Below are 22,882 nucleotides of genomic sequence, written 5' to 3'. Positions count from 1 at the left end.
GTGGCATTGTTACACTATCTGAATAATAAAGGCAATAACAAAAATAGCAAACCAGGAACAAAAAAATGTATTTTCCACATCTTTCCACTTCAAAAGCATCCCTGCCAATGTAACATAATAACACCAGATTTCCTTACTTGCTTCCTGGCCATATAATCCATATTTATACAAACTAGTGCAAATGAGTACATCATTCTGGAGGCTCCAACAAATTTGGATCTCATGGAAAAGCCCGAGGCAGGATGCAATGCAGAAAAAAGGGTGCTGGACACTGCCACCCCTGCAAGGAGCCAGGCTATGAGCGAGTGTACTGCACCGTGCTGTATTTGGTGACCCTGGAAGACTTGCTCAGTGTAGCACTGGCAGGAGGTGGCCCTTCTAAGCTGGAGCCCATCAGTGCATGCTCTTGCCTTCCTAAGCTGGCACCTGTTGCCTGTTCAGCTCTGCCCTGCAGCCCTGAGGCTGTCACTACCCTTTCATTCAGCACTGTGCTGTGTCCCTCTGTCGAGGTGGGGAAGCTGAGGGAGCCCTGCTCTGCAGCAGGCACCAGCACCCTCTCTCGCTCCCTCACCACCACGTACTGTGAGTCAGGAAGATCCTGAACTGTCAGGGTTCCTGGCCCTGCACCTGCCGACTTCACCATCCTCTCCGTAACCACCACGTTAGTTCCGTGTGGCAAATCAGGGATTTTCACCATACCCTGAATGCTCGATGCAGGTGCCAGCACTCTCTCTGTCACCACTACATTCTCCTTAAACTGGGGGTCTAAAAAGACGGCAGCTGAGCGGGCAGGAGCCCCCACAGAATAGGATGTTTCAGTCGTGGTGACATTGGTCTCCGCATGGCCTGTGGGAAGGTGCCGGGCATTGTGCTGCCCAGAATGGGATGAGGAAAAGGTTGTTTCTGTGACCACCTCCTGGGACAGGGTGCTTTCTCCTGTGCCACTGCCTGCGTGCACTGGTGGGATGGACTGGAAATGACTGCCTGAGGCAAAGGCTTGTTCAGAGCTGGAAGCATTTCGCTGATCTAAGAACTGTGACTTTGCTTCACTAAAACCAAAACCTGATTCATTCTTGGAGCCACTGTCTTTCATGTTGATCTGTCTGCCTATACATATTTCTGCTAGAGTCTTAAATTTGTCTCCTAAATCATCAAGAAAATGGTCATCAAGATCCCCCTCAATAAAGCTGCAGCAGCCAACAGAGCCATGAGGGGAGCCTGATTCTCCCTGGGAATAAACCAGGAGACAGTCTTTTGCAGCTTGCTCTTCATCTTCATCCGCAAAAGAGACAGCTTTCTGCAGACAGAAAACAAAAGGAAGCAAGAGTTCATTAATGCCAGCTCTAGACGTAATAATTTTGAAAAATCAGAAATGCTTGCTTGAAAAGGTTGAAGTAAAAAAAACTAACTGAACCCACAGAAACTGTCAACTAAGTGACGACTGTACCTAACATAGTTTTTTGCTTTTCTGAAATTAGTCTGAATTTGACAATACACTTGCTATGAAGAAAAATCTAAGATTAAATTTAAAACCTTGTATACCATCACCACCTTCCAGTAAATGTGCCATTTGTAATACTGCTCCATATTCACCAAGAAATTGTTTTAGTTTTAGCTCAGTGAATGAACGTCACCTCTAACTAGGTTTTTGTGGGACAATGCCAAGACCATTTCTGAGAGTATCCTAACATTTAAACAAACATTTAATGAGTACATGCTGACTGTTATCACCTACCATGTCCCTTTGCACTAGCACAGCCTACAGGATCACACCCAAGATGCCCAACAGGAAAACAATCAAAAAGTTAAGTGGATTGGCTAAAGTATGGATGCATAGTCCATCATGTAAATTCTTAGGCTCTGTGAAGGCCACCTGGCAACAAGGAGGGCTCATGAGTTCTGGCCACAGTGCTTACAGTGCCAGCTCAAGCTGAAAGCAGTGTCTGCCACGGAGCTGCTGCCGTGCTGGCACAAATATCTGTGTATGTGCTTGCATCAGCTCCGGGTCCAAAAGTGAAGACAGCCAAATCCTCTGGCCTTGCTGAACCAGCTTTATATAATATGGCTCCTGGCTTGTGCTCAGAACCACCTTTCTGCCACATTTGATGTTCTGGACTGCAAACTAGCTCAAGCATCTATGTAATGTGGTGTATACCCAGACCCAAATTGACTCTGCATGTTTATCTCCATTTGATCCTGGAAGTAGGCACATGACTCAAGACTCTGCCACAAAAATCACTATCTGAAACTATTTGGTTTGGTTACTTGTCTGTTTCCCCACCCCTATAATCACAAATTTTAGCATCCCAGAAGCTGTATGGACTACTAAATATCATCTCCCTCCTGCAGGATTTCATCAGGCAGCTATGCTTAAAGTATGTCACAAAGAATGGAAAAAAAAGTAGATTGCTACTGTTGCATCTGTTCACCCAGGAGACCAGTATGTAGAGCACTCTGGGACATACAAGTACCTAAAAGCTCAAATTCTTCCCTGGCCTGGGGTGGTGATTCAAATCTGCTCAGCTACTCCCCTGCAAAACCACATCAGCTGCCAGCTGTAGGGTGTGAAGACATTTTGTTTGTACAGGTGCTGGTGCATGGAGTCAAAGTTTCACTACAAGGAGCTCACCAGCCAAAGGACTAATGATGTGCATAACACAAAGAGGAACAGCTACAACAAGCAGGAACAACCTACTACTGGCCAACGGTTAGGTCAGTAAAAAAAAAGATGGGATTGCAACATATGCCTCACACGCTTTTGATGAATGGCCCTTTACCCAGGCTGCTGGGCAAACAGACAAGTCAGCACCACTTATTTCATCAGCTACTTTGAAAATACAGCCCCACCCACTGGTGTATGACATCTTCGGCTTATCTTTCAAAAACCTGCTCCATGATAAAGTTTGTAGCTGTGACTCATGATGAATCACAGGTGCCTCCCTAGAGACCAGTTTAATGTGCTTAAATCCCTGAGATTTAGATCACACAGTCTTAGGGCGTTTTTTCTGGGCAAGAAGCTCCTTGGCCATTGTGGAATATTCTGTATCCCTTCCCCAAGTCCCTTCCTTGAGAGAAAGGTCTATTTGTGTGACACCTTGTAAGCTCTCAGTGCTACAAGACTGAACATTGTCACACTTCAAGTTCCGCATGTATGGCTAATCCAAAAATCCTAAATGCCCCCAACTCCACATGAACAGTATCAGGACTGTTTATACATACACATATCTACTCATCTCCGTCATAACATGAACGATATTTCACAATGCTAAGTGTAAACATCAAAATACTGTTATTTTTGGGTCATATGCTTACATCATTGAAGTAGCCTCGTAAGAATTCTTCATTCATGGCTCCTGCTGCTCCCACAGTAACTCCTCCTCCAGACATGACTGTCTTGCCATCAATACTTGCCATGCCTTCAGCTGCTCCAGCTGCCATGCCTCCATACTCGGCACCAGAAAGAAGACGCCTTTGCTCTTCCCATCTTTCCCTAGTGATAGTGTTGTGATGCTCTCCTACGTGAGAGACAGAGCTGCCTGCTCCTATTACAGCTTCTTCTCCACTCATTCCTCCTGCTGCTGCTCCTGTTGCCGCTGCTGTTGTTGCTCCTTTCAAGCTCCCAATTGCAGTGGGTGGAATGAAGCTTAGCACTGGCTACATAAAGACAAATTAAGATGTGACATGAAAGCTTTGCTGTCTTGCATGTGGAACTCACCAAGCAAGCAGTGGGGCTGGGTGGGAACGGGGAGGGTGCTGTCTTATGACTTGTTTGAATTTGCACTTATACGTGTTGCTGCAAAGAGTAGAAGGCCTCCTAAAACAGGGTGCAGCTTCCACAAATGTACTGCCAAGTAGGTTCATGGAAATGTTTCTATAGATCATTGTTTTCTTGAAACTCAAAGGATTGAAAATGAAAAAAAAGAACAAAAAGAAAATCCAACCAAACAAAAAACACTCCCAAACAAACAAACAAACAAAAAAAACCCAACAAAAAAACCCCAACAAAAACCAAAACAAACAAAAAAAAAGCCACCAAAAAAAAGGCTTGCAAAACTCCAGGGAGCTCAGCTGTTCCAAGAAAAGCTCTGCCCAGTTTTCCTCAGACATAAAGTGGGGAAGTTTGCACAGCCTGCCACCACTGTGGTGGTGCCTGGCCTTTTCTTTTTTTCCCTAGCTGTTTAGCTTCCCTGTTAATTATCTTTTAAAAAGAATTTGGTGTGAGCATTTGCCCTAAATCCAAGTATTTTACCTTCTGTTTCTGTTATTGCGCAATAGCATGTCAGTGTCATGCCCTTTGTTTGAAAAACTTGTTTTGTAGCATAACTACAAAGGGCAAACTTCACTTGGCATTTACTGTTCCCTCTGCAGATTTGCACCTTTTTCTGCCTTTTTGTTTATTAATAAGGAATTTCCTCCGTTTAAAAAACAAAATACACAGGGAAGTAATTTAAAACAGTCTGAAACTTTAAATCAATGAAGGGAAGCTCAGCATTATAACCCATTATTTTGCTGTTTTATCATGCTCCCAGAGGGGTGCAGAGCATTCCAGGCTTGCAAATGCAAATGTTTCACTCTCTATTGGTTCAGTGCTTTTTCCACAGTCCCATCTTCTGCTCAGATATGATCAACATTTGCATGATTGCTTTCCCTGTACTTTGGGATTTAAGTGCTATAGTGGCTTTTCCTACAGCTGTTGGTGGAAGTCATCTCCCACACATCCTTTGGTGACCCTCACAGGGTTGATTTTAATTAATGTTCATGTGTTGTTAGAATCTGTTGTAGAGCTTTGAAATATCCACCTGTAGTGTGGAAGAGGCACCAAGTGCCAAACTGAACACTGGGACACAAATCAAAGAGAAGGACTATTAGGGATACATGCCTTCTCCTCAGGAGCTGCTCCTTCACTGTTCCACTTATGCAACGTTGCTTCACTGTGGTCTGGTATTTCAGCAAATGTCTTTGCTCCACCAAATCCCTTTGCTCCCAAGCCACCAGGACACAGCAGCAGTAACAGTGGAACAACTAGAGGGAAACAGAAGGTTGCCATTAACTGTGTGATTATTAGGGCCTAAGCCATACTAACAGCCACTGTAACTCTGGCCAGCTCCCGTACCCAAATATATTTTCAATGAGCTACTGATCAGTGTGAGGGCTGACAAGGACTGAAGACAGATTCCCAAATATTCAAGGCATTTCCTAGAAGCATATGCCAGTCCAGTTTCCTAGAGAGCAAACCGACAATCAACATGCCAGGGCCTAAATTCTGTAGATAACTACATATGTATGTAGCTATATTTCTATCAAAGATCTCATATACCAAATCCAAGCCCTGGCTGTCACTGTACAACCTCAGCATTTCTAACTCCTCCTGTTCTTTTACTACTAGATAACAACATGGCGTCATGTAAATTCCACCTCACCACTCCTTTGACATGCCTAGAGCGTTGCCTGGGGAACTCAAAATGATCCAGTTTCAGAAGCAAAGAATATTATTCCTGTGGCATGAACTTTGCTTTGTCACAGTTAGATTGCTGCCAGCACAAGCAATAAACTACTACAAGTTTAAATGCAGCACTGCTATAACTTGGCCATACCATAGCTACAAATAATCTTCTCTTATTTCTCTTCTGTTTTATCTCACCAAAGAACAATGTCACATTCTGCTCTGAGCAAGACAGTGAATCTGCAGTGACAGAGAAGAGAGTGGAGAATGTGCTGAGGTTTGAGTAGGAAGATTAGGGTTCACCTGGGGACATGTGGGAATGCCAAAAGCATTCCTCACCGCTTCCCCACCTGTTATTTACAGCACCATAAACAAATATTAAAAGTTGTTCATATTAATTTTAAAATGTATGGCTTGAAATCCTTTGAGGGTGAAATGCTGATATTACCAAAATGAGTTGGGGATCTGCCATGACTTCACACAAGACTAAGAGCTTGTGCAGAATGTATCAAGATGGTAACAGCTGGGAGCTGGACTGTTTCTTTCCTGAGGCTTTGCAGACCACATTTACAGTGCCCCAGAGATAATATGAAACGATTACTTACGCAGTAAAAGTAAAAATGCCAAGATGATTAGTGCAACTGCTGCTGGTCCCAGACCCACCGACTTTGCTCCCACAAACTTCTCCTGGCACACGCTGTCATCTGCACACTCACAAACAGTCAACTGCAGAGACTGTGGCAGAGCACAGCTGACCCCCTGGAAATCCTTTATTAGCATGGGAACCGCAGTTCTGCCTGGCTTCAGGTTTTGTGGTACCAGCTGTATGCTGGTGTCTGAAGAAGTGGGGGGAGGTTAAAGTAAAAAAAAAAAAAAAAAAAAAAAGACAAGTAGTGAGCAGGGAGAAAATTGACTCTTGTAAACTAAGTAAAATACAACTGTTACAGTCTCCCAACAAACCCCTACCATTTAAGTCCAGCCAATGCAATGGAATTAAGTTTAATTAACTGCTGCGAAAGTATATGTGCTTTTATTTTTATCAAATAATTCGTGCTGGTAAGTAAGCAGCCATGCTCACTTGCAGCCTCAGATAATTGTGTAATTTCACACCGCCAGAGACTAGCATGGAAGACAGCCCAATCACCTGTATAGCATCAACCACTTCATCTGGATAAATAAAGGCTGAACTCACAAAAAACAAGCTTCAGTCTTTAGGAGATTAATCTGTTGTAAGCCACAGACAGAGATCATGAGCCAACAGAACACCTGCTCCTGTCGCTGTGTTGTGTCAAGGACTAGCTAGGCAGAAGATCACAGAATGGGTCAGGTTGGGAGGGACCACAATGGTTCATCTGGTCCAATCTCTGTACTCAAGCAACATCATCCTACAGCACATGGCACGGGATTGCATCCAGACACTTCTTCAGTATCTCCAGTGAGGGGGACTCCACAACCTTTCTGGACAATCTGTTCCAGTGCATGGTCACTGCACAGTAAAGAAGTTTCTCTTCATATTTTGGTGGAATTTCCTGTGCCTCAGTTTCTGCCCATTGCCTCTTGTCCTCTTTCTTGGCACCACCAAGAAGAGCCTGGCTCCATCCTCTTGACACCTTCCCTTCATCAGATACTTAGATATTGATGAGGTCTCCTCTCAGTAATCTCTTCTCAAGGCTGAACAGACACAGCTCCCTCAGCATTGCCCCATTACTGAGATGCTCCAGCCCCTTAATCATCTTTGTTGCCCTCCACTGGATGCTCCAGGAGCTCCATGTCTCTCTTGTACCAAGGAGCCAGAACTGGACACAGAACTCCAGATGGGGCCTCATTAGAGCTCAGTGGAGGGGCAGGATCACTTTGACCTGCTGGCAATGCTCTTCCTAATGCACCCCAGGACACCATTGACCTTTTCGGCCACAGGGACACACTGCTGGCTCATGGACAGTGTGTCATCTATGCCCAGATAGTGCATCACTGCATGTTTTGGATGAGAAGATTATGATAGCTTGATCCCAGCATTACTCATGTAATCCTGGTCACCACTCATGGGGCATCCAGCCAGGCAAAGATGGTCCAACTGAGGGAAGGCAACACACCCTAGAAGACATGGCTGGGCTTTTATAACCTTCAGAGAGAAGGGAGCAGAATGCAAAATGATGGTCTTAATGCCTGACTCCAGACATAGGTGGTTTTCTTTTTTGGTCTGACTAAGCCAAACTGTCAGTTTGACTGGAATTAATAAATCACAACTTTGGGACTTCAAATAATTGGAAGTAATTAAAAATACGTTTCTTACCATTTCCGGATGCAATTATCCATTTTTCCGCTGTCCCTTCTGGCTCATCCATGACAGTAAAGCTGAAGGGATAACTGTTTGGGTAACTATCCAAATCCCTAGCTGTAACATCAACTAATTTTGCATCTGAACACACAGTCTGCACAGGGTTCACAATAACCGGGCAGTTATCATTCTCATCTTTAACTTGAATGACGACTGTGCCAGTGACTGTTTTCTTCGGGGAATCTAAGATTTTAAAATATGAAAAATTAAATTGTTTTGTGCACAAGATTTCATATTAAAATAAAGTAACTTAGTATTTTCCAAAACACCAACATTGGTAAAGTAAGTTGAAAGAGCTCTCCCTGGAGCTTATGGGAGCAGTGTTTCATTCCCACTGTTAATAAACATATTGACAAAGTTCTTCTGAAGGCAACCTGGTTTATTACTTTAACTTGAAAAAAAAATCCTGTATGGTTACACAGTAACATGCAGATTATAAATGCAGAATTGTACTTAGATACACAAGAAGTTCAGGGAATCTTTCTTGCTTAGAATTCAAGAAAACTTAGGTCTATGAAGTCTGATGATAGGAATATTGAGATATTGGCAATTCCCATCTCGACAATAGATTTTCCTATCAGACTTATCTTCGAAAACTTTTTACAAAAAGTTCACCTCTGTCTAGTCAAAGAGGAGAAGCAGACACCTTGGGAACCCATTCCAGGGTAATGAGTTGCCCATGTCTGTCCTCTGAATACCGAGACTGCACTTGGTGCCTTAATTTAATGACAGACAAACCCAGCTACCCTTGTAGATAGGTAAACAAACCAATCAGTGTGAAAACAAAACCCTCTCAACTTACCAGTAGTTACACCCAACATGGTGATAGTGTAGGTACCATTTATTACATAAGGTGATTCGTAATCAAGATTTTTAGCAAGTCGGATTTCACCTGTGACAGAGTCTACAGTGATCCAGTTTGCTGCATCTCTTCCTTTCATGTATCTGATCAAGATCACACAATGATGGACACATTTACAATGAAGAAAACAACCATCAGTAGAAAAAGCAGCTTCACAGTACATTTACTCATCATTTAAAGCAGAGATCAAAGCCCTAAGTTTGAGGTCTGATGCTCCTCCCACTGCAATTAGTTACAACTATAAACCTACCATGAATATTGAGAGCTGCTTTTCTCTCTAAATCAAAGATTTAGGTAGGGCTGCATCATAGAAAGTACAATTAGAGAGTGAGACCAGAACAGGAGAGGGAGCTGCACTGGTGCTCACCATCCTCTTCCCCTCCATCCATGCTCCCAGCAAAAGCTGCGCAGTAACCATCCAGGAGAGACTGTATTACATGCATGGGAAAAAGGGGTTCACCCCTGGGTGTGCAGCTCTGCTGTGCACCATTTGTAGAGGCCAAGGTGGTGGTTCAATAACATTCTAGCTGAAGAGCTATGATTCAAAACCCAAGAACACACACGCAGACTTATCTGTGTCACACCCTTTGTGTCTGACTGATAAACGTTCCTGCATATTGCTTCCTAATTCTACTGGAGACAGTGAAATCAGATGGGTAAATCTACTCTCAAAAGTACACAGGTATGACAAACACATCATGCAAACAAAGACAACTTCAGCCCAAACACTCTTGTCTTGCCATATACGACAAAACAAGGATTTTCATATCACCTATTTTCTGCATAATAGAATATTGAAGATGATTATAATGATGTTGTTTAAGGTGTGAATTATCCTAGTAGAAAATTATTGCTTTTGAAATTATTTCAGTTCAACATGCAAATTTTTACAGTAAGATGTGACTTCTGACATACTCAGTTATGATGATTATAAAAAAATTCTTACGTAATGTGCTCTGCTATTTTTCCAGTGTCTTCATCATAGGCTTGATACTGTCCAATAACCTGTTTTATCTGCAGTTTCTCGCTTGCTTCAATAATTTTTGTGCCACCAGGGAAGAAAGGGCCTTCGCGCACATTAATCACCTTAATTTTGATTGGAATTGTTTCTGCCTTGTAACTGGGCCTTATTGACTTGTGGAACTCTGCTTTGTTTGTAACAACAATGCCCAAGTTTAGGCTTTGCATTTTTTCATAATCCAGCTCCTAGATCAATAAAGAAAATAATGAAAAAAACACTCAGAATTTGTCAGAATCTAATATCTAGACAACAGGCATACATTTAGTATTTAAATAATACTGTAGCCTCCTTATTTAAGTAATGAGGATGTAAGCATTTAAGTAATATTTAAGCAATAAGGAACTTATGGTGTGAGGAAGTTTGTTAACATTTTAGTCTCACTCATTTTTAATGGATGACACCATAGATATGGCTTTATATTATTGAATTAAAATAATTTAAGGTATGTGCAAGGAGTCATACCCATATATTCTGCCTGTGCTTTCAGTGAATCAGTGCTTAATTACTTGGCTCTTCCAAATTTATGTTTTGGGTTTTTTTTAAACCAAATCATTCACTTAATAATGCTCAACTTTTTTTTTTTAATAATTAGCAGTTTTCAGATAAGGAAACCAGAGCAGGGGAAAAAAAAAATCTATTTAGGGCACTGTGTATCTTCATTTATTGGGTACTAAAAAAAAAGAAAATTATAAAATAGATACTTCTATTAACGGAAAATATTTTCATCATCATCATTTCAACTTACAACAATCCATAAAATAGTCTGTAGCCCATGGCTCATGGAACAGGGGTTGCCTGCAACATCATCAGTGGCCAGGGGAAATAAGGAAATTTACGCTGAGATCATCAAGGACAGAAAAAATGTGAAATTTTACAGCATGTTAGCACTTTTGCCCAAAGGGCAAGGGATGTTTGGGGACTTCTGCCCTACTAGATATGCTTGAGATCACACTGAATGCAAATCGAAAAGCTTGATAAAAATATTATTTTGCATGGAATTACTGAATATATTAAAAACATAGCAAAGGAGGAGTATCCACATATTTTACATATTGACTGAATTTTACATATTGACTGAATAAAGACAATTTGTTAACATAGATGGATAAATTATTCTAGTATTTAAAGAATCGCTGAAATCTATACTGACCTTCACGACAGTCAAAATTCCTTCATTTGTTTGGGTATCTGTTACAATTTGGAAAAAACCATCTTCATTGCCAGAAACAAATGTAAAGTTTGCCAGCCAGTTATCAGAAAACTCTTCATCTTTGTCAAATACTTTTATTCGCATAATTTCCACATTTGCTCTGTTTTCTTCAATGCTTCCTTCAAACTGCAATTAAAAAAAATCCACTATTTAAAAAGATGTCACATTTCCCCAATGCAAGGAATTTTGCACAGTCTTATTATGGGATACTGGCAGGTATAGGAACATGCCAAAAATTGTGATAAATGTACTTACTGTGCGACTTTCAACAACTGGCAGATTGTCATTGACATCCAAAATCTTGATTTCTAAAGAACATGTTGCAGCATTCCCACCTACTTCACCACCACGGTCCTTTGCTTCCACCACCAAAGAATAGCTACTTTGTGTCTGTCATGGTAAGAAAAAGGTGTTTAATCCAGGCTAAAAGTTCTTCTTTTGCTATATTACCTTCATTACATTTTGGCAATATCTCTTATGGTCAATTATAACTCCTCTCTAGCTAGAAGTAAATCTCGCACACAAGTACCTCGACAGATTCTTCCAGAGTAGAACTGAGGCTTTGAAAAGGATATGTGAAAGGGACTTTCACATCTTCCCCACAAAGAGGCAGACTGTACTTACATAGCAAAGAAAAAATTTCAGTGGCCATGAACACAGACAGGATCAGTGATATTTGCAGGTCTGGACACGGCCAGAGGCTGAGCCAGATCCCTCAGCCACAAAGCTAACATTCCCATCACCATCTGCTGGCCAGGGAAAACTCTGCAAGCACAGGTCGTGTCACTGGTAATACGTGGTTTTCAATGCAGTTTCACAGCAGTCCCTGTCCTAACTCTTTGCACTACAATTTTCACAGAAGGTTACAAAAATCCAGGTGCAATCAGCAGCTTTCTAGATGGTGATCTGGGTTGTGTTTGCCATACATTCTTCCAGAGGCCTTGTTTTGTGGAACTGCTGCCCTGGCTGCATAGGAGGGACAGAAAGCAACAGCTTTTGGGCTGGTGCTGTGCTAGGGAGATGATGGGGGGAATAAACCTTGATCCCATTGCCTCCTCCCTCAATCCTGAGAAGCATGCATCAGCCAGATGAGGCTTTAATCCCAAGGGAAGTTAAGAAAGGTAAGAGGACCAGCTCTTCACCCTGCAGGCAGGGCTGATGGTGACACAGCAGGCACCAGAAAACCACTACTAACAAACATCAAAAAGGGAGGGTTTTTTTACCTCTCTGTCAAGGTTTATTTTTGCTACTCGAACCTCGCCAGTATTCTTATCCATGCTGAATGCAGCACTAGGGCTTTGGGAAACAATCCTGAAAGCAATTTTGGAATTTAGGTTATTTGGTTCATCTGCATCTGTTGCATTTATCCTCATTACAATTGTACCTAAAAAAAACACAAACAAAATACAGCACTTGTTTACACCACCATGTACTGGCAAATATCTTTACTGTCATGTCAAAGATAAGAGCACTTTGTTAGATGCAGTGCACAATTTTCTGATGCTCTTAACTTTATTTATTTCATGCATAAATTTGAAGAAGTGTTCCTAAACCCAAAAGGTACATGTTAAAAGTATATGTTCTAGCCAAGAAGAAGATTGTATCCTCACATCTGTAACTTGCAGAATGCAATGAAAAAATTAGACAACAGGTTAAATTCTCTCAATAATTCTATCAGAAAAAAAATGTAGATACCACACAGAGCAGAAAGTAAAAGTTTTTGAACAACAAGCTACATTTTCCTCACACATTATTCTAAAGAGAGCACAAGTAATTCCTGTACCTGAACATTATTAAAACCATTGATCTGTATTGATGCCCTCCAACAGCTTCACTCAAAATACATGGCGGTATCCATGGTGAAGTCCCCTTACAACTAATGGCACAGGGTTTTGTCCTTTGGGAGAGCATGTACCTCAGCATGCAGAGCCCAAGTTTTAACATTAGGTGGAATTCATGCCAAGAGACATTACATATGGCTGCTATTGACTTGAAAGATTGCCCACCCAAGTGAATGGGCAAGAATTTCTTTCTTCAGACTATAATGACATTGAAATGGACACACTGCCAGGTATTCATTAGGTTGTTTTATTCCTGCTCTTCTTATCTTCTTGAAAGTAATCTGTTGCTCTTATATTTACTGACGTCAATAGGCAAATGGCCACTAACCTTTTCTTCAATGGTTATGGCACAGCCATATGTGCTTAACAGTAAAGCAGTAAAACACCTCTCCAGCACACAGATAAAGAAAGGCTTTGCATGGAGATGGCAGAGTGAAGTCCCTCCCAAACAGGCTGTGACTGCTAGGCCAGAAGGGAGATTGCATTTCCTGTGCAATTCCTGCTGAAGGACTCTGCTGCCTGAATTTATGACAACTTTGACAAAAAAAACAAAGGTGCCACACGAGGAAATACTGTCCTCTCTTGTCCCTAGGGGGATGCTCTCTCAATCACACAACACAGCTTAGCCCAGAATGAAAACTTGCATTCACATATGGATCATGTGGCTTATGTCAGCAAGAAAATGTACCTTTGTTATGCAGAAGTACTGCTGCAAAGTGCACATTCACTTGTGCCCTTGAGTGTCTTGGGAAAAGCTAAATGAAAAACAAAAATAAAGTTACCTGTTTCACTTAATTCTTCAATTGAACCAACAAAAACTTCATGTGAAAATACTGGGGAATTGTCATTTATGTCCACAACTTTAATTGGGAGGTCTATTGGCTCTTCCAGTTTTGCCCCATTCTTATCTAGTGCATGGCCTCGGACCTGATAATACACACAGAAACAATAAGCAAATCCAATGACTGACTGTAATACATACAAATACATTTGGAAACCAGACATCTATTATATATACAAAAAATCTAAACATTATAAAAGCATATTATATATGCTATTAATACAGGCAGGTATACACACACAAGTATCCAGAAATATATATATTATTTCAAGCAAACAAATTTACAGAAAATAAATAAAGTATGAACAGGAGGGGACCTATAAAGGAAAAAAGAATTTCAACTTACAAGCAGAATAGGAGTCTTTTCTCTGTCCACCCTTCCTGTTATGTTCAGGTCACCAGTCTTTCCATTGATAACAAATAATCCATAAGGGGGTTCTGTTACTCCTTGACCAGATATAGTGTAAGTTACTACTATCCCTGTATCTTCAAGATCTGAATGTATCTAGTAGGAATAACACAAATTAAATAGGACTCAGTAAATAAAATCACATTTAAAAGTGTAACAAAATATTTTTGCTATCTTGTAATGAACAAAAAAAATAAATATTTGACACATTTCATTGCACTCCTTTAACTGGGGAGATGCTGAGATGAAAGCAGGCAGGGCTGCATGTTTTGTTTGAGAATCTGGTGCAGGGAGATGAGAAACATCTGGAGCAGGGAGTTGACCTAGGAGATGAGGCCTAAGGTAGCAAATATGACTGGGACTGGAGAAGAGATAGCCTGGAGGAAGCAAGGTATGATCTGGAGATGAATACATATAAGAGGCTGCAGAGACTAAAGATTACACCCTTTCTCTGCTGTCAGCAGACACTCCAAACATCTGGAGATGTGCATTGTGCTAGCATCACCATCCAGAGGCAGCCCAAGCAAAGGGTAACAGCTTACGACCACCTGCAGTCACTTTAGAGACTGAAGTGGCAGGAGTGGTGAATTTAGGTTTCAACACTGGTGCTGAACCCAATGCATATCGCTCTTTCACGAGGGATAACACATTGGTTATTTTTAGCTCTGTTTCCTAAAAGATTAGGCATTCATAACCATGCTTTACATACACCCTTCTGCCCAGTCACCACCAGCAGATTTGGGACCCACCTGCCAAATTCAACCCCAGCTGAGCAGGGCTGATGGGGTGAAAAAGCTCAAAGATACTGCACTCCAAAAAGCTTAATGAAAAATGAGGCTATGAAAAGATGAGACACTGAGCCAAACCAGGCTTTAAAAGTAAAGGAAACAGAAGGAAATGTGTCAATCTTCAACTGGCATTCAACACTTCTTTAAAATTAAAGAAATATTCGTGCATGTGTTTAGGGCAGCAACAGCCTTATTTTGTATTTTCCTCTCTGTTTTTGAATGTACTGCATATTTAACTCTTTTCTGGGCTTACTCTGGCAATTGGATTCTTATAGGAATTGTCCTCCTCCTCCCGTATGAAAGCTGGAGGGACTGTCCATTCTCGCTTCTGTCTGACTAGGCTGTTGGGATGAGACAACACGCCACTCCTGTCCTTTCGATTATAAACCTGTGAAAAGACGAGACGGAATGTCAGCATTGCATTTAGTCATTTCAGATAAATGCCTTATTGCTACTGTAGCCAAGATTTCTGAATAACTTTTGCTCTTTCAGTAGTTAGTAACTTCAAAATCACGGAGCAGCACCAGCCTTCTGAGTCACAATCTAAGAGCTACACAGTCCTCAAGCTGGTTGAAGAGAAAAAACTACACTGGTCTTTTCATCAAGACAGAATAAGGTAAGACAGGCTTTAAATATTTAAGCAAGTTCCCATGACCAGAGGTTGGTGAAAATACATCTGCTCTGGAAGATTTAAATGCTCGTCATCAGATGTGGGAAGAAGTTTGGCACTAAGGCTGTTCTGAACCACCAATTCTGCCTTACCACCGTGTTTATCTTCCCACCAATACTGCCTTGCATATTCAACCTTCTCTCTGAAACAAAATACACAGAAGAGTAGGCCCCCACCCAATGTCTCTGCTGTCCTTGCTCAACTGCCCCTCATTTCCACTCTGCATGACACCCCTCATCCTTCCATCGACCTTAGTCTCTACTGCCTCTGTTGACTTTCAGATTCACCTCAGTCTTTACTATCTCCATTGACTCCCAGATTAACATATTCAATAAAATAGGGGCTGTTTTCACTTATTGAGTTCAAAAAAGGAATCTACAAATTTAATGTATTAGGGGAAGTTTCTCAAAGTTCAATGCAACTCAGTGTGAGGAATGTAGGATCTATTCACTTACTTTTTGGTTTTCATTTCTTTATTCATTATGCAGCTTTCCCATTTCAGAAAATGGAAAAATTCAGGACATTTATCTACTGAAGTAAGGCATAGCTTTGGCACTTTGCTCAGATAACTCTTCTTCAGGCACTGATAAAGAAAAAGTTTTCCATTATATCCTACCTTCACGTGGAGCCCATTTCCATAATTCAAACAGATCTGAAATGGAAATGATGACAATCATTAATTCTATGTCCCTTTAGCAATACTAAAAATTAACTAATGTGACCTCCTTCATAAAAGCAGCAAAGTCATAAAGGAGAAGGCTTCTGACATTGATAAATTAACATTTATTATTTACCCATAATAGCTTCTGAAAAATTCACCCATAAACATTGACATTAAAAGCATACACTCTAACTATATAACTATTAAGTTTGGCACCTTTTTCCCAGCAGGAAACAGATTATAAGCAACTCGTTTTTTTTTTTTTCCCCTACTAAATTCAGACTTTATAGTAATTTTTAAATAACCGTTTTTAGAGCTGAATAATTCTTCACTATTCCAAAATGATAAGTATGTGCCACTGACTGAAGCAAGTGCTGCTTGCTGGCAGCACTTTGCACAAATTCTCTTTTCTGGGCAAACCATGGATTTGTGCCTGTGGTGGGTTACCAATCATATCAGAGAAGAAGATCGGGTAAGTAGAGTTTAAAGGCAAGGACTAACCCAAATATCTGCTGAAGGTACATGACAGGAGCAGCTCTCTTACTCAGCACCTTACTGGGAGGATAAATGGCATCCCTTATTTAAACAAGGCAGAGCGGCTTGCTCTGACAAAACCTTACAGGCCAGCGTTCACTATTGGGACTGGCCACCTCTTCGTGCACCAGGACAGGCCAAGACAGCTGTACACACCCTTGAATGGCACAGTTAGGTGATAAATCCTGGCTGGAAGAAGCCAAATTATTAGAGACCCCATGTTTATGCCCGCTCTCCAGGCACCAAAGACTCTGCAAGTAACAACATCCCTCAAACTGCAAAAAATGTAGGTATTGGGAAACAGCACCAATAAAAAGTAGGCTATGACAACATGGGAAACCTACAAATCAAGCTTTTGAGCTTTGTACATGTAGCAAATACTGTTATTGTTCTGAACACTATTGCTACTTATATTATGCAACTTAGGTGACTAGTTTTTAGGCATACTACTGCCCAAGGCAAAGTAGGCTCAGAAAAGGTGGTTTTCCCCTCAAATAAGTCAGTCTCTGACTGGTTTCTAGTAGGTTGACTGGGCTCTCTCTATTCTTCCCTCTGACTCAGCCTTGATTACTGAATTGATGACAGATTCTTTTTTAAAAGATGTTATCTCTTCCCCACACAATCCAGCAGACTGTGTTGAGCAATAAAGCAGATTTCTGTTTCAACTTGTTCAACAAAACTTTTCAAATGGTATTTTTCCCAATGTATATATTCTGAAGACAAAAATTATCAAGCAGTAAGTTTCCTAATGGATATGTGTCGTGAAAAATACAGAATCTTATACCAAGCTGTTTTCATTGGTGTTCTTAGTCTTATTTGAATTTATTAATTTTATGGATTTTCAAAATCTATTTTTAGGACTAATGAAATTATATCAGCAAGAGTGACATGATAATTTTTTTTTATAGTCAAGGTTTTCCAACAGAAGCTGCAACTCTTTCAGAAGGTGAATAATTGTCAAGATGCCATCAGAAAAATCCTCGGTTATTCTAAATGGCAAATTGGAGGGAAAGGTGTTTCTGTCTCAATACTAAATGGAGACAAGAGGCACACAGTGAGAAGTTTCCTAGTATTGGAAACCTGAGAACCCAGTATAAACAGAAGTGGCTGAAGATCAAGAATAAGCAGATCTTCCACTAAGACACATATAAAAAACACGTAAAAAATCCATTAGTAATTATTAAAAGAAAATCTTTCATTACGATAAGTAAAAGTAAAAATCAATTTGTTTGCATAGTAGCAAATGTACCTCAAAGCATTCCAGGTTAATGCTAAAGTACTAAAAATTACTTTTGCTCTTGTGTTATTCAACCTACAGTCCACAGGTAGCCTCAGAGGGAACTTAGAAGATACTTACAAAAAATTATTAAGAATGACAGTTTTATTTACAAGATGCATAAAAACATGAGGAAATAATATATAAAGGGATCCTGCATTTGTATTGAAAATTTTTAAAGGTTCCAAAAGTTTAAAGAGGGGGAAAAGCACTTTTCAGTGACATTTTCTTCAAGGGCAAGTGAAATGTCAGAATTTAATGCCCATTGAACATGTGAATTTCCCTCTCTTTTTTAAAGTATTTTACAACTGCCTTCTGTCAAATGGCTCAGATGAGGACAGCTCTGTCATTTGTTGTGGATCATAGCCTTGGCTCAAAAACCAGACATCTACCGATGATACCTGTTGATGACAGAGCTGAGAACACATTGTCAGAGTGAAACTGGATGATTACAAAAAAAAAAAAAAGTTTGAGGTCTAAAGTAATGAAATTGGAATGAAATACTACAGGAAAGGAACGGGAATAGGCAAGAGGGCATGGGAAAGAAGGGAGTGACTTGCCACGTAAGCGAGTCCAAGGCTGCTCTTGCCCAAATCCCAGTTCATGAATAGTCAGAAAGTGACTAAAGGACAGATTTTCAACACAAAGCTGAGATTTAAGCTGTAAGCTATGAAGACTGAGTAACCAAAAAGGTACGTGTCTGCATCCACTACACCCTGAAACAGTAACACCCAGAAATGTGGTCTTTCCCATATGCTGTATGTTAGGAGATTTGGAGCTTGCACCTCCTGTGAGACAGTTTGGTGTTGAGCACAACATGTGAAGATCTTAGAGAAGCAAGCAGGGGGGACCATCCAAGGTCATCTACTAGCACATATCCTGGCCCTGGGGAAAGGCAAACTACACCCAAGTGTTCCTCAACAGCAGTTTATCCTGTTCTCAAAAATGAGAGATGGAGGTTCCTCAGCCTCACTAACCTAAGAGGGTGCCTAGATAGTCTTACAGATGAAAAATCTTTGTTAATTTCTATCTTCATTTTTAAGGAGTTAATTTTTAACTCCTTGCAAGTTGACCATATTGCTGCTTGCAGGAGATTCAGGGCAAGGCACACAAATTTACCTAAATGAAATTTACCTAAATTTACCTAAAATTACCTAAATGAAAACCAAGTGCCTAAACTTTCATTATAATCAGCAGAAATAAAGCCAATAACAACAGAGGTCAGAGTACAGTTCAACTTGCCCCCAAACCAGTCCATATCTATTTCTCTTTGGGCTCTACTGGTTGTAAGTATGTTCAATTTGTAAACCCAATACAGGAGCATTTGTAGAGCAAAGAATTTGATGCAGAGAACTCAACACTGCACAACCCATGTTTTGATGGTTTTCCTTCAGACTAGAATTTGCTTGGTGCCACAAATCAAACATCTACAAATAGATGGATGAATCTCCCAATGTGGTTTCACCCAGCTGGGATATGATTCACACAGTCTTGAGATTTGCTTCAGAAGTCCATTTGATCCAATCAAACAGGTGTACTCAGCATCCACTGCATCTCCATTTACCATAACAGAAACTTAAACAGCTATACTGAGATGTCTTAGCCTCAAACCCAATCTCCTCCTTTGTCACGTTGACAGTGCTCTCATTGTATGGTATAATTCCCTTTCCTTCACAATTCCCTTTTCTTCTACCCTCCATGTATCTGCAAAGTTATCAAACACCTTACCATCTTTTCTCACATACCAGTTCTTTAATTTCCCTTAAAAAAAAAATCACAACACAGGATTTTGTGAGTTTAGGTTGCATTTTTTCTGCTGTTCTGTAGTCTCTCCTGGACATGTAGATGTACTTTTCTATGAAGTCTGGTATCAAAAGCAACATGCCAGTTCAGTTCAATAGGATGGATAAAACAGTAGATCTTATATATTTCTCAGCTGCTTTCAGACCTCACCACAGCTGGGTTTTCCCTCCTTTTTAGAACAATATTAAAATGTTGAATATATCCACAGATGCTTGTAAATGCTTTTACCATGTTTCAACATGTTACTGGCAACAGAAGTTAGGTTGCTTTCAATTAGCTCACCTTTGCTCTTTGTAAAACCAAACATCATTTTGTGATGGTTTTTATTTAACTTGTTTCTATGACTTCTGAAAATTAACAGCTACTGGCTCTGACATTACAGTAATGATCTAATATATTCAGGCCTGAATTTCATCATACCCAGCCTAAGTCTAACAATGAAGTACAGTCTGAGGAAGACGTTCAAAGAAAAAGTAAATTTTGCTACTCCCATAGTAAGATTCATACATCTCGGTCAACTATTCTTTCACTCAAATGCAGGAAGTATTTTAAGACTTTTTTCTCTTGAAGACATGATGTCCACCCCCTTTAGAAAGGGCCGAGAAACCTCCCAGTCTAATAATCCTCGACAGCCGTGCCCACGGCTCTGGGTGTGTGCTCTGGACACGCACCAAGTCACGCCCAACCCTTTGGGTGCACCACCATTCAGCACAGCTGAAAATTCCTGGAAAAGGGTCAGAGGCAGGGGCCTGGGGAAATCTGCTGTGACCTCTGTGAGTTACCCAGGGATGATGATACAGGGATATAGCCCACAGGCAGGGAGGGAGCACTGAGAGATACTTCCAGGAAAAACTGGGAGAGGAAGAACCTACTGTTCTTGATGCTTCTAAAGTAGAAGATGCTTTGGGAAGACACTACTTTTAGACTGGTTTTGCTTTGCAGTAAGTAGTTTCTTGTCGCTGTTGAGCCGCTAGCAGAGAAGAGGACCCAGTTCTCAGTGTAGCAAGAAAAGGCATTTATTATTTTAATTTCCATATATATATAGACTTTTCAGAGGTCGCCCAGATTGGTCAGTCAGAACCCTCCCCCTAGGCACAATTGGCCAGGCCTGAACTGTCCAAGTCTCCAAACACTGTTCGAAAAACATCCAGACTTTATCTTTGTTTATAAAACACAGCAAAATGTTCTCACGAGAAAGACCTGTGCTAGCCACAGTTTCTTAAGGTGCATAAGAAATAAATGACCCTAATCTGACACTCTCAAATAAGCAACTTGACTTTTTGCCACACAAACAGCTCTATCCAGATTGGGAAAAAAACCCTGGAATTTTAAAACCCAGCAGTGCCTCTCATTCTCTTCTGACATCAACCAACAAAGACAGCTTTACTTGCTCTAATATTCTATCCAACAATGAGGTTTTTAGGCACCAAATTGAGCTGATTCTCAGCACATCATATCCTGCCCCAGCTTTAGCTGAGACTAAAGATGATGAAGATTGGGAAAAATAATGTTCTTCAGGCAAAACTAACAGCATTCTGAGCCAGTGCAAGCTCACCAAAATGGATGATGGTGTGGCTTCAGGTATTGTAGAGAGAACAGGTAAAAACTTTTGTACCAGCAGCACTCTACATTTTCCATTGCTCTTTTGGACAAAATGAGGATAAAACATTTTCCAACCAAACCCCAACTACTAGCCTGCTGTAAAAAACAGGTTTAACTGTTGCTGGCCGACTTGTGCACAACCATAAGTCTGTATCAAAGTTATCAGGCAACAGGTCTTCAGGTAACAAATCTGATTTTGCAGGGTCCCGGGCTCAGGGAGCAAGGTTCCGACCCTCAGCAGCTTCCATTCTGTCAATGCAACAAGACATTACTGATCCCGGCCCAGCTGCTCGGCAGCTCCCGGCACAGCCCAGGGCTTGGCCTCCACCCTCACCTCTGTCTGAATGGCGGCAGCCCGACTTCCGCAGGCATTCTGCCAGCCTGCAAAGGTGAAAAGGAAAAGAAAATGCCGCAGATGTGACAAAGAGTTTGCTGTAAACCAGCTGGAAAAAGCTAGAAAGCATTAATCCAAATCCAACATACCAAACGTTTTGATCTCAGTTTGTTATGAGACAACTGTTGCTTTTAGCTTGAGAAAGTATTTTATAGGCTGGAAGGTCTAAAGGCTGATGGCAGAAAAATAGTGAGGGCAGGGGAGGAGAAAGCCTGAAGTGCCTTGGATTGTTAAGAATTTGGTGTAATTTTTCTAAGGCAATAAAGACTTCCAAATTTTTTGATTCATCTTCCCACCTGGCACTGTTCCTTCAAAAGGGAAATGCAATTTACTAGTATAGAAAGTACGTTGAAAAGAAGACGGCAACAATGTGAACTCCTCACTGCGTTCCTGTTCCTCCCGGCCCCGCAGCAACCCCACCCATCCCAGGTACCGTTCCTGTTGGGATCTCCTACCTCCACCTGCTTTCAGGCAGCAAACGGCGATGCTTTTTATCTAATTCCCGAAGTAAAAGAGCAAATCAATTCCCAGCCACATGCAGCCGGCATTGGGAGGGCTGCCAAGCCCTGACGGGAGCACCTCTCCCCGCCGGCCGCACTCGCGACTCCCACGGCGGTATTCCCGCGGCTCCATCCCGCACTGCACGCCCTGCCCGCGGCAAAGCAGCGCTCCGGTACCGAGGGACCCCCCGGCAAAGCAGCGCCGCGCACTCACCAGCAGCGCCAGCAGCCGCACCGCCGCCACGGAGCCCCGCGACATGACCGCCGCGCTGGGACGGGACGGGACGGGACGCGCTGTGCTCCGCTCCTCCCGCCGCCCACCACGGGAATGCCGCCAGCCCGGGCAGGGGGGCACAAGTAGCCGCGGGTGGGTGGAGTGTGCCGGGCGGGATCCGTGGCGGGATGGGGCAGGAGGCACCCGGCCCCGAGCCCCGCCCGGCCCGCGGCGGTGAGTCCCGTCCCTGCCCCGCCGAGCTCCGCCCGCGGAGGCTGCCCAGGGCAGCGCTCGGAGCGCCGAGCTCCCGGCTTCCCCAGGGCTCCCAAAGTTTGGGTTTGTTTCCCCCGCTGCCGCCGAGGACGGCGAGCCGGAGCGTGCAGGGGAGGCGCAGAGCAGCTGCGACAACAAACTGATACATTAAGGAGTAATTGATGGGGGGAGCGCAGTCTCAAGGGAAAATAAAATTGTCAGC

The 22,882-nt window shown here is 41.9% G+C and overlaps 1 protein-coding gene across 1 annotated transcript; it reads right to left on the bottom strand.

Annotated features, from left to right (window-relative positions):
• Positions 1–51: 51 nt before the first annotated feature.
• Positions 52–22,647, bottom strand: DSG2 (desmoglein 2). Its single transcript, XM_085052741.1, has 15 exons — positions 22,408–22,647; positions 16,040–16,075; positions 15,007–15,141; positions 13,903–14,061; positions 13,498–13,642; positions 12,098–12,258; positions 11,130–11,264; positions 10,815–11,000; positions 9,590–9,849; positions 8,584–8,726; positions 7,737–7,964; positions 6,049–6,279; positions 4,876–5,022; positions 3,313–3,650; positions 52–1,297 (listed from the first exon to the last, which is right to left on the bottom strand). The coding sequence occupies exons 1-15, from the start codon at positions 22,450–22,452 to the stop codon at positions 296–298; spliced, it is 3,351 nt and encodes a 1,116-aa protein (XP_084908867.1). The 5' UTR covers positions 22,453–22,647; the 3' UTR covers positions 52–295.
• Between the last annotated feature and the right edge of the window lie 235 nt (positions 22,648–22,882).

This window comes from Lichenostomus cassidix, chromosome 2, assembly GCF_008360975.1.
Source record: "Lichenostomus cassidix isolate B80296 chromosome 2, HeHo_3.0, whole genome shotgun sequence".
Taxonomy (NCBI): Eukaryota; Metazoa; Chordata; class Aves; order Passeriformes; family Meliphagidae; genus Lichenostomus; species Lichenostomus cassidix.
Note: the sequence above shows the minus strand (reverse complement) of the source record. Positions and strands in the feature narration are given on the sequence as shown.